This window comes from Thermobia domestica, chromosome 14 (genome assembly GCF_964235325.1).
Source record: "Thermobia domestica chromosome 14, izTheDome1.hap1.1, whole genome shotgun sequence".
Classification (NCBI taxonomy): Eukaryota; Metazoa; Arthropoda; class Insecta; order Zygentoma; family Lepismatidae; genus Thermobia; species Thermobia domestica.
In genome coordinates this window covers 201307125-201323756 of record NC_137467.1, presented here as the reverse complement: position 1 = coordinate 201323756, position 16632 = coordinate 201307125, and the positions used below count along the sequence as shown (strand labels likewise).

General features: G+C 32.8%; 2 protein-coding genes across 4 annotated transcripts in view; one reads left to right on the top strand and one right to left on the bottom strand.

Moving 5' to 3' along the window:
* The window catches only part of LOC145670532 (NADH-ubiquinone oxidoreductase subunit 8-like), a 131052-nt gene extending 130058 nt beyond the window's left edge, over positions 1-994 (top strand). For both annotated transcript variants that reach the window (XM_081739314.1, XM_081739315.1), the window contains exon 5: positions 646-994. In XM_081739314.1, the coding sequence (XP_081595440.1) occupies positions 646-777 (132 nt within the window). In that variant the 3' untranslated portion in view covers positions 778-994. The remainder of the gene's footprint in view (positions 1-645) is intronic.
* Positions 995-6176: 5182 nt separating this feature from the next.
* LOC145670767 (nose resistant to fluoxetine protein 6-like) overlaps positions 6177-16632 on the bottom strand; it is a 57153-nt gene continuing 46697 nt past the window's right edge. For both annotated transcript variants that reach the window (XM_081739529.1, XM_081739530.1), the window contains exons 8-10: positions 13661-13803; positions 10901-11009; positions 6177-6556 (exon numbers count right to left, since the gene is read on the bottom strand). In XM_081739529.1, the coding sequence (XP_081595655.1) occupies positions 6537-6556; positions 10901-11009; positions 13661-13803 (272 nt within the window). In that variant the 3' untranslated portion in view covers positions 6177-6536. The remainder of the gene's footprint in view (positions 6557-10900; positions 11010-13660; positions 13804-16632) is intronic.

Below are 16632 nucleotides of genomic sequence, written 5' to 3'. Positions count from 1 at the left end.
CAATTAACTTCTTTCTTAAATGCTTTGGGGTTGCTGATAGTCTTAATAACATTAAGTAATTTCTTACAAATAGCTCAAACAAATTTTCTTGACGTACACGCAGCCTGTGGTCGTGTGCCATTTTTATATACTAATGTATTAATTTATATCTTATAAAGTAAGTTAAATTATGCACTTCATTGTTCTGTTTCTTGATTAAATTCACACATTCAAAAATAACTCAATATGACATTGTAACAAAGCCTATTTTAGTCCACTCTTCAGTTTTCTGTATTTGTTTCGTATGACTCAGGCTCTAAGTAACCAGATATTTGTGTATGTATCTCGCTTTGTTTTGCTAATATTGTTTCGTACGGTCTCGTTCAATAAAACCTGACCACTCATTCTCTTCGAAAAACTATGTATTCGTACCTACAGATGACATTAAATCAAACAAATATGGATCTTCTTTGCCAAATTGATAACTTTATTTAGAACCAAAATATTTGATTTTCCAATGTACGGTTGTCAGAATGCGGCCTTATTGCTGTTGCCAGAAAGCAAGTTGGGTGGCCAGGATTTTTAAACAAGACTTTACATATTGCTGTTGTGAGGGAAAATTTCAATGTTAGATAAATTTCAGATGCAGTGTTTGTTTATCTTCAGGGTCCCAATTTCGAGTACTCGACTGAAACTCACGAGGAGTTGCTGTATAACAAAGAGAAACTCCTGAGCAATGGAGACAAATGGGAATCGGAGATAGCATCCAACATTGAAGCAGACCATCTCTACCGATAAAAGCAGCTTTAACAGTCTAAATAATCTTCGGTAGCTATATTTCAAGTTGCTTGTACTATTTTACTATTACTATGTTGTACAAACAACTTATTTGTGTTCTGACCATATATTTCAAGTTGCTTGTACTATTTTACTATTACTATGTTATACAAACAACTTATTTGTTCTGACCATATTTGTTGTAATAATGAATATTCTGAAATAAAGACTTCAAGAATTCGGAAACGTCTCAAAGGTTCTTAACATTGGCTCCCAAGACAGTAATACAGTTAAGTTGCTTCTTCATGGCTAAATTGATAGTGATTCTATCTAAATTGGCAGGCTATAGTTCGATGTGGTTCTGTTTGCACGTTGAAATCTAGATAGGGTTGGAACCTTCACGATTTTGCCTTAGAATATCCCGTGTCCTGCCTTGGCAACCTTTGTGTCCTACTATAATTTTGACAATAAATAAATTAATAAATACACTTTTTAACACAACACATTTAGTGAATTTAACATTAAAGTACGTAGTTTACGATTTTATCAAAACCAACAAGACAACAGTCAAAAGTACAGTGTATTTGTTTTTAATAATACGGGATTTGTACTGTCTGTTTCAGTCAGTAACACTATAATTTGATAATTTATTTTTATCGTGAAAAATATGTGGATTCATTGAACGCAACATTTAACGTAACTACACTGCAAGTGGTGTTGATCATGAAATCAAATTTTTGACATCATTTATAGAATAAAAAGAAAAACTGTTGTAGGGAGGAAAACTAACCGAAGTAAAATTTTAAACAAAAATAATGAATTAAAAGCAAAAAATGTTAACGTCTTAGGAAACAAATCGATTATATTATTCGTTGAATGTCTGCTTTAGGTTAGTAACTAAACTTCTCACGCTGCTTTTACGGTGGTTTAATCATTTAATTGAAGACTTACCGAATTTATAATAACTGGTGTAACTCCATAACGATTCCACAACTTGAAGTTCCTACCAGCATCCTTTAGTTTTGCATTTCTTTGTATATTAATTTGAAGACCAAAAAAAAAAAATCAATTTTAAAAATATATGTGGTAAAGATTTTAGAAGATATGTTTCTCCTGAAACTGAAGTAAGGACTCCGATATAGTTTAAGTTGACTTGGACTGTATGATTCACAGAATTGAACATTACGGAAGTAAGAGAAGAAATATTTAGAGAGCTTCGAAACTTGGTAGGGGGTGCGGTGGCTCAGTAGTAGAGCGTTCACCTGCGGTGCTTGGGGTCCCTGTTTTAATCCCAGCTCACGCTGTGTGGACTTTGTGGTGGAAAAACACCGTGCTCGTGGATTTTCTCGGGTTTCTCCCACTTTCTTCATTCCACTATTTCATTCATTTCTCATCATTACCGTCTCCTTTAGCCTAACCGGCATAACCGTGGGACGTAAACCTCAAATATTTCATTTCATTTCATTTTTTCGAAATTTGGTGTTGGAGGAAAATGAAGAATATAAAATGAACAGAGAAAGCAACGAACGAAAATGTTTCAAAACGGATAGGAGAGAAGAGGACATTTCTATCCAGCATCCTTCTTAGGAAGGCCAATTGGTCTGGACACATCTTGCGAAGAAATTGTGTTTTTCACACCGTCATAGAAGGAAATATGGAAAGAAAAAGAGGAATAGGAAGAAGAAGAACAAAACTGATCGATAACAAAAAATAAAAGAAAATATTGGGAGTTCAAATAGGAAGCTGAAGATCGAGAAACTTGGAAGAAGAAAAAAAGTAAAAAGAAAAAAAAACCTCATTAGTCCCAAGACCTGCCGAAAAGTAGAATACTTAATAATAATAATAATAATAATAATAATAATAATAATAATAATAATAATAATAATAATAATAATAATAATAATAATAATAATAATAATAATAATAATAATTGTTGTTGTTGTTGTTGTTGTTGTTGTATTTAAGCACTTAAAAGTGACAAAAGCGCAACTTGAACTTGATGAAAAAATAAATTCTTACTGTACAATGCACCGAATTGGGAGAGTGCAATATGTATTTAACCATAAAATATTAAAACATTATACAGTATTTATGAAGCTATTTAGAATTTACTTAAATGTTTTGTATTAATAGATTAACATATATAATGCATTTTCGTAGCGACATTCTCTTTCTCTCCTAGCTCCACATATACGTCACTTAATTATTAACTCCCTAGCCATTTGTAGATTAAGTGAAGATTGGTTTAGAAAACAAAAAGGTATGTACCTAGATGTAAAAGTAGCGTTGCATGTATGATTATGCAATTCTGTTATTCTTCACAATTTTCATACCAGTATCTCCTTTTTCTATATACAGGGTGTATCAAAAAGACTTCAGAACTTTGAAAACTCATATTGATTAATTCATTTACCTTATAGACATGGTTTTGGTCTCATTATGTAGCAAAATACATCAAGTTGTGATTCACGTAGTACACTAGTTCAGAAACAAGCTACCGCAAGCGCTAGCGGCAATCGGAACAAATATGGCTGCCTTTACTGGTTCCAAGCGTGCTAACTGTGTGTTTTGGTTTGAAGAATCCAAGTCTGCAAGAACTTACTTTTTAACAGATGACAAAGATGAAAAAGAGGAAAGAAATTTTACTTTCAGACGATTTCATGTATTAATCTGTTTAAATTTCTGTGAATTATATCTATATACTTGTAAACCTTTTTCGTAATTATTTCTCAGTAATGAACTTTAACAAAAAAAGTGGCGTAGTGGTGAACCAAACACCCGCTTTTAATTTCCAGTTCAGTAGACTTTTTCAGTTTTTGTTAAGTTCGTATTCATGGAAATTGTGGAGTGAGATAAATGACTGATTCCATAAAACAATAAAGGATAAACTTTAAAAATACGTTTACTTTAGATTAGCAACTATTTTGGAAGTCCAATAAAATAAATATTAAGTTTCTGTTCGCATCTGAATCTGATTTGTAGAATAACATCCTAAGAATTAAAATTATGAAGAAAAAAATCCATACATTACCATAACAAATTTGATGCTACATACCTTTGTCATAAGAAAATAATTTATCCACTGACATTTTTATAATGATACTTTAATCTTATATTTATATAACCTATACACTATGATACTTAAAAATTTGGATGTGCTTCATTTTCGTTACTTTAAGTGACATAAAAGTAACATTATTTACATTCAGTATTAAATGAACCTAAAATCATATTGGATGAAACACTTCTAAATTACATCAGCATATAATACACAGTAGCACATAAACTCTGGTATTAACAAATGAAAATAATTTATTAATCGAACGAAATATAGCATTACACTGAGACTTGAATTAGAATCTACAAATTTGGTTAGGTTATGAATCTTTTCATATAGATACTTTCTTCTGCATTGTGTGCATTTGCTCGATGTTACAACACGCTCGTTTCACACCATAGCCTGGAGTTCCACTCACCGATTTCATTGCATTGTATTTACTTTTCACGAAATATAAATATTCTTTAAATAAACATCTAAAAGACACGATGTAGTAAGTATTCCTATTCCAAATCGAAAGATCCCACGGCAGTGACATTGCCAAGTCTTACCATAACAAAGGCCAGTTTTAAACTGTAATATGGCGTAAGCATTGCACAACACAAAAGATACAGGTGTGAATACTTTCGCTTACTACTTCGTCAGATAGAGAGGAGAAAAATAAGGAAAAAAAACCATTGTAGTCATTTTTTTGTCTGTCAATTACAGCGAAAGAGTTTAGGGAAAATGTCTTCTATAGTCTTCAGTAGTAGTGATTTCACTATTATCAGAAAGTATTATTTTCATGTGTATTTTTCGTAATTGCCCTATATATACGCAGATGATTATCAACATAATGGAAACATCTGTATTTCTCTAAGTGTAACAGGGCCTGGACATTGTCAATGGTGTGTTAGATAATCTTCTGTACAGGAGAGAAATTACAATGGCAGGGATTTGCCTACTGTTGAAGAGGATTGTTAGCAAGGACCGAGGAACGACTGTCTGAAAAGTGTCTGCGAAACTCAACCAACACTTGAACAGCCTATCGCAAAAGCAACACTCAGGCTCAAGTTGCATAACTTCAATCTCCAATCTCCAACCACCACAACTTTAGAGCGACCAAAACGCTGTCGAGAATGCAAGTGGATTGACGATGCATATTATATACCAATGAATCATCTTTCATCTTGTTTCCAATGAGGGATGGTGTGTATGTATGACGGACTCGCAAAGAAGCTTATGTTCCGAACTGTCGTCCCTATAGTGAAACATGGCGATGGCTCTGCAGTGTTGTTGGCTGTAATTTCCTAATTCCTTTGGTTCTGTCATTACCATCCATTATTCCCAGTAATTGTGAGTACATTTTAGTTGTATAAGCATCCTATGGTTCACACGATGTTTCCGGCCATTGATGTATTTTCTCAAGATGACAATGGCAAAATTCACACTGCTGAAGATGTTGATGAGTGCTTTCATGAACTTCGGATGAACTACAACACTTCTTCTGCCCCGTGCAATTCACAGACTTCAACATTATTTAATAGTTGTGGCTAGTTTTGGAGTTTAGATTCCGAAGCATATATGCTTCTCCATCCTCTCCGATGGAATTGACAGCTTCACTGTATGAGGAATAGCACATATTCCTCTGAAAAGTATTTACAACGAATCAGACCTGACATGCCGTCTAATGGTGGTTCCACGCCGTATTAATTAGCTAACTCGCGTTTTCTTCTTATGTTTCCATTATTTTGATGGCAATATTTATTGTTTTATGTTCACATACTTCTTTTAAGTATACAAGCAAATTTAAATGCATCTCTTTTATACTTATTCGAAGATTATTTTAAAGAATGTTTTGTAACATACATATAATTACAATTGTAAAATAGGCCACGTTTGATATACAATACAAATCAACCAAGTTCTGATTTAGAAATTTGCCCAAAAGTATACCATAATATCGTACACATCCACAAACTATTTCAACGAACTGCGTCATCATTATCAGTACGGATCAATAACGAAAAGCTTAAGCTGATTTGCCCCTCGCTGCTGGTTTAATGGCTAGCGTATATGCCTTTGGTGCACGTGGTCCCGCATTCTATTCCCAATGGAAGAGCATAAAAAATTTAATTTCATAATCTCTTACTTTCACTAATCATCCGTCTTCTTTAGCCTAAGAAGAATAATCGTAGGACGTTAAACTAAAATTTCCATTTTGGGATCAAAAGATACATTATATTTCAGTCAAAAATTTTCTTGTACGCCTTATATCTGGAGAACTATATATAGTGTAGCCAAACTTAAACCATCACTTAACTTAGTATGATGTGCTTATTCCGTAGATTTGGGGGCCGTTCAAACATTTTGTGGCCCCTGATCAAAAAACTAATTATTATCCAAGATTGCAATCTTTTCATCCATTTTTCTGTTTTCTCTTAAGCTGATCTATGAAGTACAACCAACTTCTTAATGTTAATTATTCAGCAGCTTAACTCTTTTGTCTTCAATTACACTGTCGAAGAAAACGATTCGTTGAAACAGTTTGTCCCTCTATAGAATTTTTATAGATGAGGTATTTTTTGAAAACCATTGCGACCAGTATTATTTTTAAACTAAATTCTAATTACCCCATGTATTCCTTGTGGTCTATATCAAGTTAAACATTTTCAACCCAGTGGAGATATTTTTATATTAATTTATACCACTTAGTTTTTGTGTGTCTTCTTTCGAGGATAACTCACTCTTTCTTTTTCTTTGCTACAAGGAAAAAGAAAATACATTGATTAGTTAAATTATTGCTCTTAACTTGAAGTGAATAAAATTTTAAGAGATCATAGTTTCGTTATAAAGATAAGACACTGATTTATTCGCATATTTGTAAGCGAAAGCATAGTGCCATCAAATAATATTCTTATCTTAAAATCTACCTATAGTCCATTTCAAAACATGACGTATTCAGGGACTGTGGTGGCTCAGTGACGGGGCGTTCACTTCTGGTGCGTGGTGTCCCTCATTCGATCCCACCAGTGTACTTTGTGGCGGACAAATACCTTGTGTGTGAATTTTCCCGGGATTCTCGCGTTTCCTCCCATTTTATTCATTCCACTATTGCATTCATTTTTCATGATCCCGTCTCCTTTAGCCTAGCTGGAATAATCGTGGAACGTGAAATATTTCATTTTCATTTTTTTCATGACGTCCTCTATACCAGGAGACATTTGTTAAACTCACCTGACAGCATTTCCTTAACACTGAATGAAGTACCAAAATTCAAAAAGCGACCCTTAAGTAACGATTAAGGGAAACATCTTTCACCTATCTTCCGAATAAACGGATAGGTTCCTTGAGGAGACTGTAAATAAGAAGGATTTTATGTTTTCAAATGGACTTTAGATCACGATGCATAAAATAGTGAGTTGAAAGTATTTTTAATTGTTTTGTTGAGAAAACATCGCGAACAGTTGGGTAGTATAGTTGTAGTTTACAATGAGTAAGTGTCGATTCACTCTAGTTAAAAATTTTATATAAAATACTCTTATATTATTGCATCTGGCATAATACATATATATATATATTTCCTCAGGGAAAACCATTACACATGTACGCATAGTTTGAACTTTAATATAACTAACTGTATCTTCATAACAAAGTCAAGATAAGTTTTCAAAAAACTCTTATTTTAGTGTCAAAAATGGAACTTCTCTCGGAGTGAAGCTCATCTTATCTTTGAAAGTAAGTACATCTTAAATAAAAATAAAACCTTATTATTACTAATCTGTGCTACTATTGTGATAATATATCATTGTCTTTATCAGATACATTATCAATAATATTTGTGATAAATGTAAAACACAAATAAGTAATAGTAAGTGTTTACTTCAGTAAGATTTCATTTAAGGTGTACTTACTTTCAAAGATAGGATGAGCTTCACTCCGAGAGAAGTTCCATTTTTACACTAAAGTACAAGTTTTTTTTTTTTTTTAAGAACTTTAAATAATAAATAAAACATGTCACAATATTGCGAGCGGTGATGATATGTAATAAGAAACAAGCAAAGGACTAAAACTCACCGCAATAGATAGTAGAGATATCTTCCACATGTAAGAAGCGCTTTCGGAAGAAACTTCTTCTATCATCAGCTTACTTAAAATTCAAAAATGATTTAAAACATGAAAGAGAATAAGGAAAGGTAAAAAAAAAAAAATTAAAAATGGTTAAAAGGATTAAGAAATGTAAAACACAAATCTTCTGTCAAAAAATTAAACACATGCGAATGGGCACTCACTATCTCTGTTTACTGCTGTTCACTGTTTTCTTTTCTTGTTTTTCAAATGGCGAAAGTATGCACTGAGAAGATTACTCCAAATAATATTTATTTCTCCTTTATTTAAATTGAGTGTGGATTTCTCTTTATGGATGTAATATGATTGTTTGATTTTTCGTTCCGTTGCTATTTTTGCTTTCTCTATTAAACATGAATCTGCAATGCTATGGTTATAATCTTCAAGATGCGTTGCTAGACCATGCTCTTTGAATTTTAAGTAAACTGAAGATGGAAGAAGTTTCTTCCGAAAGCGCTTCTTACATGTAGAAGAAATCTCTGTTATTTATTGCGTTCAGTATTAGCCTTTTTACTTGTTTCTTAATAAATAAAACATTTCGCTCTGATTTTATTTTATAGAAGAATGAAAAGTGTTTTTACTTCTGCGTTCATTTTAGCAAAATATTATATTTAACTTTAAAGTGCGAAAACATTGTCTCATAATTTCGTATTTTGCATAACAAGAACAGGTGAATGTGTAATCACTACAAAACATAACATAATTGGAACATAAATGATTGAATAGAATTGTAAGGAATGACGTATGACGTGTATTTACCTAACCTCCATATTCCACAATAATTAATTAAGGAAATATAAAATGGCTACGTGATGTCTTAAGTAAACTTATATTGGTACCGAGTAACCAATATGAAGATGAAATTGTGCTGTATAAAACGTTCAACTGCCCGATTTTTTTCTGAAATGTAACTTTGCTTTTCATAAACGAGACCAGAGTTATTAAATATCTAGTTCAGTTAGTGAAGAAGAATCTATGACTGAAGACGTTATTTCGGTAAAAACTAGAAAGAATACATACGATTTTCCAAATGATAGAACAGTTATTGTGAAATTTGAAATGAAATATCGATGAATGTTCGAAAGCAGATAGGATGAAAAACCTTGAAGAAATAAAAAAAAATAATCGATGTGAAGCCACAAAACTGGTTAGCTATAAAAGTTGAAGAGCAAAATTTTGTCGAAACTCGGTACAGAAAAAGCCCGTGTGGTTGGTAAGTTAAAATTGGAATATTATCCAGTTAGCAGTGATAGGCTTCTTTACTGAGTTTCAAGATTTAGAAATAATAATAATAATTACCGTAAATATATTAGCATTAGCGATCGATCATCTGCTGCACATGTGAAGAATCTTCTACACACCACTGTCTCAGCCCCTGCTATTAGTTCCGATATAAAACTATTATCACAGAAAAATCATTCTTTCCCTTTCCTCTCCATATACCTTCCAGTTTATTCTTTTGAGTAAAGTTCTTATCATACTATGTTCTACCAAATATATTTTCATAATTTTAAATACCTCTAATATTTTATTCCTTTCTTGTTTTAATGTTTCTTCAATACTTTTCTGTTCCTCCATCTGATTTTTTAAATTCTACATTTCGAAGGCTTCTAATCGTTACTAATCGTTTTTGCGTGGTGTATTATTTTTTTTTCTTTGTTGAAATACAATATTCCACATGAAAATTTGATAACTGTTTTAAAACTATTTGCTTAAAGGACCGCAAAATATATTTTCTTTTTGCCTAAGACTTCTTTCTGCCTATCATTTATATCGTTTATATATCTTTGTTATTTTAATTAGACAATAATAAAAGTATGTAAGTACTGAAAACTAAACATTTGCTCAACTGTCCTCTTCATATTGTATAGTTTAGATCGTTTCTGTTCGATCACTCTTCAAGGAAGTTTTCAATTCTATCTTCTTTTTAACAGTTGTTAATTTTTCTTTTCAAATTTCAAACTGATCTATTTTTTTACAAATCTTACACAATTATTCTTACCGCTTTCTACTTGTTAAGACACGAAATGTTGAATTAATGTGCGTTAACCTACAGAATTAACAGCTCTTATAATTTGAAGACAGAGTTTGTGGATTGTGGGTGAGATGATAATGTGGAATATAGAATTGTAGACATTTCTAATTTCCGGGTATGATTACATTGTTATGGGTTTTCTAATGGCTTGCGATTAACTTCTTATGTGGAATATTGAGTTGTGGATGTAATGGGATTGCGAGTAAATCGTAAATCGAAATGAAATGAAATGTTTGAGTTTTACGTCCCACAGTTATGCCGGTTAGGCTAAAGGAGAAGGTGATTATGAGAAATGAGTGAAATGGTGCAATGAAGAAACTGAGAGGAAACAGGAGAACCCGAGAAAATCCACGAACACGGTATTTGTCCACCACAAAGTCCATACGGCGCGAGCTGGGATCGAACCAAGGACACCAAGCACCGGAGATGAACGCTCTACCACTGAGCCACCGCGCCCCCAAAAATCGTAAATCGAGTAAATACTAGATCAGAGATTGTATTATTCTAACCTAACCTGCTCTAGAAGTCAGCCATATATCCAAATACGCTAGATAGAATATTTAGTACATATATACTTATATTGTCTACACCAAGTTGTTGATAACACATTATAGTCCAGAAGCACTACTTTGCCATGTACCAAATAAATTGGATGAAGGCAGATAGACACGGGCAAAAATCAATAAAATAAAATAAAATCCATCACTATTATTATTTTGATTGAAAACAACAATAAGGTCATATTAAAATAAGATATCTTTATCAAAATATAGTCTTCCCTTGTATATTCTTCTTTACTAACTGTTCTTGATATTAAGTAAAGCTGTAAGGATAGGAAAACTTCAAAACCTGATTTTGGTTTTTCAAATTGAGACATACAGAATTATTACAAGTGTTATTTCTAACTATCACTATAGACATATTACGCAGTGAATGAAGAGTACCTTCCGTAAGGAGTATTTTTCCTAAGTCGGCGCATGGAGCTTCAACTGTGAGATAAAGAAAAGTTGCTGCAAGTAAGCTGTACACCAAATCGCATAATAGTGACTCAAGCTGAAACAAACAAGGTTTACATTTAATTGAAGGAAGCTTAAAGCATCAATACATTTCCATATAATTAAATAGAAAATGTTACGGGAGGAGAGAAATCAAACTATGGCTATAGAAAATTAGTAACGTGGCCAACAAATATTTTATCACAAAAAAACTAAGATTTTCAATGAATTGTCCATTAAAGCATTAGTATTTTCTTTATCATGCTTTCTCGTTAGTGGATCACCGTAAAATAAATACCACCATGCAAGAATCAAAAACGTATAAAATAATAGATAAGAACATATTGTTACTAATTTTGTCACATTACAATTTTGTCAATGATTGTTTTCCGGAATAAAATTCCGTACAAGAGTTTATAAATAGGATTGTACTCCATTTGTAATAATAGTGGCTAAATATTTTAAAATAATGTGGACTACGTTAAATAATGAGAATAAAATACATTACAATTTATTCATGACCTAGACTATGATCTACAAATAATACATTTTTAAGTTATCTTTGTAACACACAAATAAAGTAGACGCTAATATTTTAAGATTGGTTTAAAGGGACAAGTTTCGCCGATAGATGTACTCTTCGTATTTATCTCATGTATTTTTTACCCTTCACGAAAATTCACGATTTATCTTACAAATTTCAAGCTACAGACTTCAAATTTTTAGGGAAAGTACTTCATAACCTATCGAAGACAACAATCCGTGCCGATTTTTTATTTAGAATTTTCTTCATTGTTGAAACAGTATATTGTTAAAGATTTGGATATTAAGTTGTCCATTTCAACAATGAAGAAAATACTAAATAAAAAATCGGCACGGAAAATTGTTGCCTTCGATAGGTTATGAAGTACCTTCTCTAAAAATTTGAAATCTGTAGCTTGAAATTTGTAAGATAAATCGTGAATTTTCGTGAAAGGTAATAAATACATGAGGGAGATACGAAAACTGTAGTGACACCTATCGGCAAAACTTGTCAGTTTAAACCATCCTTAATCATAAATTTTATCAGTATATACGAAAAGAATTGCTCAAGATGAAACATATATCATTGAGGTAAACAAAACGATATCAGGTAATGCAAATCCTCATTTGTAATTTTCGAGAAAATCTAGAAAAAAAATATTTTATAGGTAAAACTTAAAAGTATCAAACCATTCCATTCAACGACACCTCTAGGAAGCATTTGATTATGACACTAGCGACATGATGGTACGTATTATGGTTAATAAGTTATATTGCAAACTTACGATTAAACGGGGTGACAAACATCTTGGCACTTGAAAGCTAAAGTTCCCTTTAAATGCTGCTAATAAATGAGAGGCCAGCGGTATTGCCACGTTTATTTTGCACACATCCACGTGTTTCCTCTCACCTGATCGCGCTGTAGTTAGTCTGCTTAGCCATAGCCACACCCCTTTACCACTTGGCAACGTCGCGTCAGAACTTGCGTTTTATTCGTTTAGCTGAAATGCCAAGATGTTTGCCACAAGCTTTAATTCTTAAACTTTAATTTTTGTTCAAAGCATGCTCGGACTGACCAGGCAGGAGGGCAGGGATCTCTGCCAGGGCCTTCAGTAAATATATATAAATATAATGAATATTGAATAACATGGAAAGTAAGATAAAACATGTCTGCTGTAGTGTAGTATAGCTACTTGTTGTAGTTAGTTCGTGGCCCCCAGCATTGAATGTAGTCTTGGGATTCCATTATTGAAATGAAACTAACAGTATTATGAAGTCCTGTTTGGGACCCTTTGTTTGTGGCATAGTAAGAATATATTTCAACAATATGAACAACTGGGCCCCGGCATTATATTGTCTAAATGTGTATTGTTGTTCCATGATTGACGTTATGGAGCCCTCGAAATGAGTGCGTACGTTTCAGGAAAATCGAGAAAAATGAATTTTTATGGGGCTGAAAGTATGTAGTTCTCAGTCAGTATTAATTAGCAGTTTTTTGTTTTACTGGAACAAATTCTTTACTTGTGGCTTCCGTGTAATTTTCACAAATTATGGTATTTAACAATTCCCTAAATTACTAAAACTCTGACGATGAACGCAGTCTGTGCGTTTCAAACGAAAGTTTTAAAAAAATAATAAAGAAATATGGAATAACAAAAATTGAGTTTATTTAATTAGAAATTATTTACTTATTTATGTATGTACTGTATATGCAAAAGTATACAGTCTTAAATAGGATATTGAATCTACAATGTTTGCCTTCTTCTGATAGTGATACGCACGTACTCCTAACTTATCTTCCTAACAATGACCGAAAGCACACATTGTTGTAATTTATCTCTAACATAAATCCCAGCTTGAATTTAGGCCACGGCTTTGTTAAGTTCTTTCAATATTCAACACCTACATTTCATAGGCATCTTTAATTATGTTTTAAAACATTCGAGACGAATACTCTTTACCTTTCATTAAATTGTTAGGAAGATGCAATATTATCTGTCTAAATATAAATATACAGTTGTTATCTATTTGAAACAGTGAACACTAAGACATTCTATGTTGCAATTCACAACTTGTATCTCGGTTGTATTGAAGGTATTCACAACACGATATAAAAGTCATTAAAACGACACGAAAGTCACTAATATTAATATTCTAATTTGAAATCATCTTACAAAATATACTTACAAAAACTTGAATTCCAAAGTAATATGGAGCTCGAACATACTGCATCCGTAATGCAACCACCGCAGTGCAAATCAAGAAGAAAGAATAGGATATCCTACTTAACGGCTGGAATCCTTTCCAACACAAAAAGTCATTCACACGTCCTAAATTAATTAATTAAAATTAAAACAAAGAATTTAAGTGTTTCTATAAATACATAAATACTATAATCAAAATTCAATATGATACAACGTGGTAAAAAAATTCTTAACTAAGCAATGGTTACCATTACTCTTCAGAGCCTTATCTGTATCTTTACAAAGTCCAAATGTCTTTCTGTTCTATTTATTCATAAAATATTACTTCTGACAGACCTTTCTGTGTTTTGACCCGTACTGGTACTTTCTTGTAGAAGCTTGGTCTAAAAATCTTGACAAGAAAAAATACATACTTAATTGCATCAAATTTAATATTATATCGGGGCCGCGGTTGCTCAGTGGTGGAGCACTCACCTATGGTGCATGGGGTCCTTGGTTAGATCCCAGCTCGCGCCATTGAACTAGTGATGGACAAACACCGTGTGCATGTTTTTTTCGGGGTTTTCCCGTTTCGTTCCTCTTCCTTAATTTCTCATCATCATCGTCTCCTTTAGAATAGTCGGTAGAAACGTGGGACGTAAAACTTAAATATTTCATTTTCATTTTTTAACATTATATCGTAAGATCTTACTCTCTTTTTCTAGAATTATTACATTTAAAAAAAAGAACACACTTACGGATCGTACCTTAACAAAAGAAAAGACAGGTAGACTATTGAAATTTAGACACAAAGACTGAGACAACAGTGGAAAACATGAGGACTCAGTAGCGTATAAGTATGAAAGAAACATTAATATAGAGACGATAAAATGAGCACAGAAACTGAGAGATATCCTGAACAACTACACAAAATTACTGTTAGTCCCTTATTTCCGTTACTTCTTCCTCATAAAACCAGCATTACTTGTCTACTTATGAATGAATATAACTAACTAACTCTATGGCCTAACTAACTAACTAACTAACCCAATAAAAATACTAACTCTATGGCCTATAGAACCCGGAGGTTCAATGCCACTTTCACAAAAGCTCCCAATTGACTTCTATCCTTAGCCAACTGGATTCAGTTTCTACTTTGTATTCCTATTTCTGCGAGAACTATCTTAATATTGTCCTCCCATCTGCACCTTGGTCTTCTAATGGTCGTTTCCCGGTTGGTCTTTCAACTAAGACTCTGAAAGCGTTCCTACTTCCTTCCATCCTGGCTACATGACCTGCCCACCTGAGCCTCCTAGACTTGACTACCCTAGCAACGTTTGGTAAACTGTATAAATTTATGTAGTTCCTCGTTATGAAGTTTCCCCCATTCCCCATTCCCGTTTCTCTTGGGTTCGAATATTCGTCTCAGAATCTTGTTCTCAAATACTTTCAAGCTATGTTCTTCCTTCCGAGTAAGCGACCATATTTCGCAACCATACAGGAGAACAAGCATGATTATCGTTTTATATATTTCAAGCTTCAAATTCCTCGACAGAATTCGCGACGGCAAGAGATTATATTGATGAATGAATTCAATTTAATTAAATATAATTAAATATAATATAGAAAATAATTATGCTCCAAAACAATAAGCGATGCATATAATATTTAGTTCGCAATAATACAACTTATACGATAATGTATTCCGGCAGGCAAAAGGTACTTTCTTATATCCACTTACTAGGAAGAAGAAACAACGTTTATAATCGGCAATTCTAATTGATATAGCAATGTTATTAATTGTGCTAAAAATAAACAAATACAAAAAGGAGTATTCAACTGTTACGATGCTTGCAGTTCACGTAAAAAAAATTGTAATAAAACAAAAGTAGAACTCGCTCGTGTCTCTACGGTTAGCGTACACGCCTTTGCTGCGAATGGCCCAGGTATGATTCCTGATGGTAGCTGATATGGTTCGGACCAACGTTAAGTTGTAGATCCACGTCTCATACAGCTTCTGTGCTGAAAAGTATGCAACACTCCAAATGAACCAACCACAAAACGAAAGTAAAGCACATAGATAATTCTTTAGTTCATTAAAACCATTAAAGGAACGAAGCAGAGGAAAGATCATCATTTTGAAGTGCAGAGAGTGCAACGGTGTACCGTCTTTCGTCTGATTTTTAAGTATAAAAAAAAAGACCAATAGCACAAGAACAATACATATCGTCTGTAAGGCAGCATATTGTATGTCTAAACTCATCTGGTCATCATTAACCTTAGTGAAGTGGTAGAAATTTTTACCGGCTAGCAAACACGCTGAAAAATATTTCTGTGAACACTTTTGGTTCTCGAGCTATGGGCCATCAAATTTGAGGTTCGGACGTAGTAATTATTTTACAAGAAATTCCGTACTTGTTATTTAAAATAATGGTACATAAAGATAACTGATCTGGTAAAGCAGAAATATCTACAATTTGCTAATGATAATACAAGCCCGAACAGTATTTCTATCATTTTTCTTCAATGATCTCTCTTCAAAATTATGTAATTCACGACATTATGTATTATGTAATTATGTAATTATGTAATTATGTAATTCAGCATTATCGTGTAGAATTTAGTCAAAGCATCTCAATGTATCTACAAGAAAAGTGACTTCATATAAACGTAAAAGAGCTTCCTACTGTCACCTCAATAATAATAATAATAATAATAATAATATACGACACGTTATTGAATAGACTCGATCTGAGATGAATATTCTGTTAGTATTCACACAAACTGTAAGAATACAATAAGATTCATAGTTGTATTCCTTCTTATATTTGTGATTGGCTCTTATGACATTTCACATTCGTGAACTTTCGAACACAAATGAACTCCTTCCAGTTAAAGCTGGCCTCATATAAAAACATTTATCGGATTTGTTCTATCACATCTCCGAAAATCCTAGAAAGTAATTAGATTAGAATG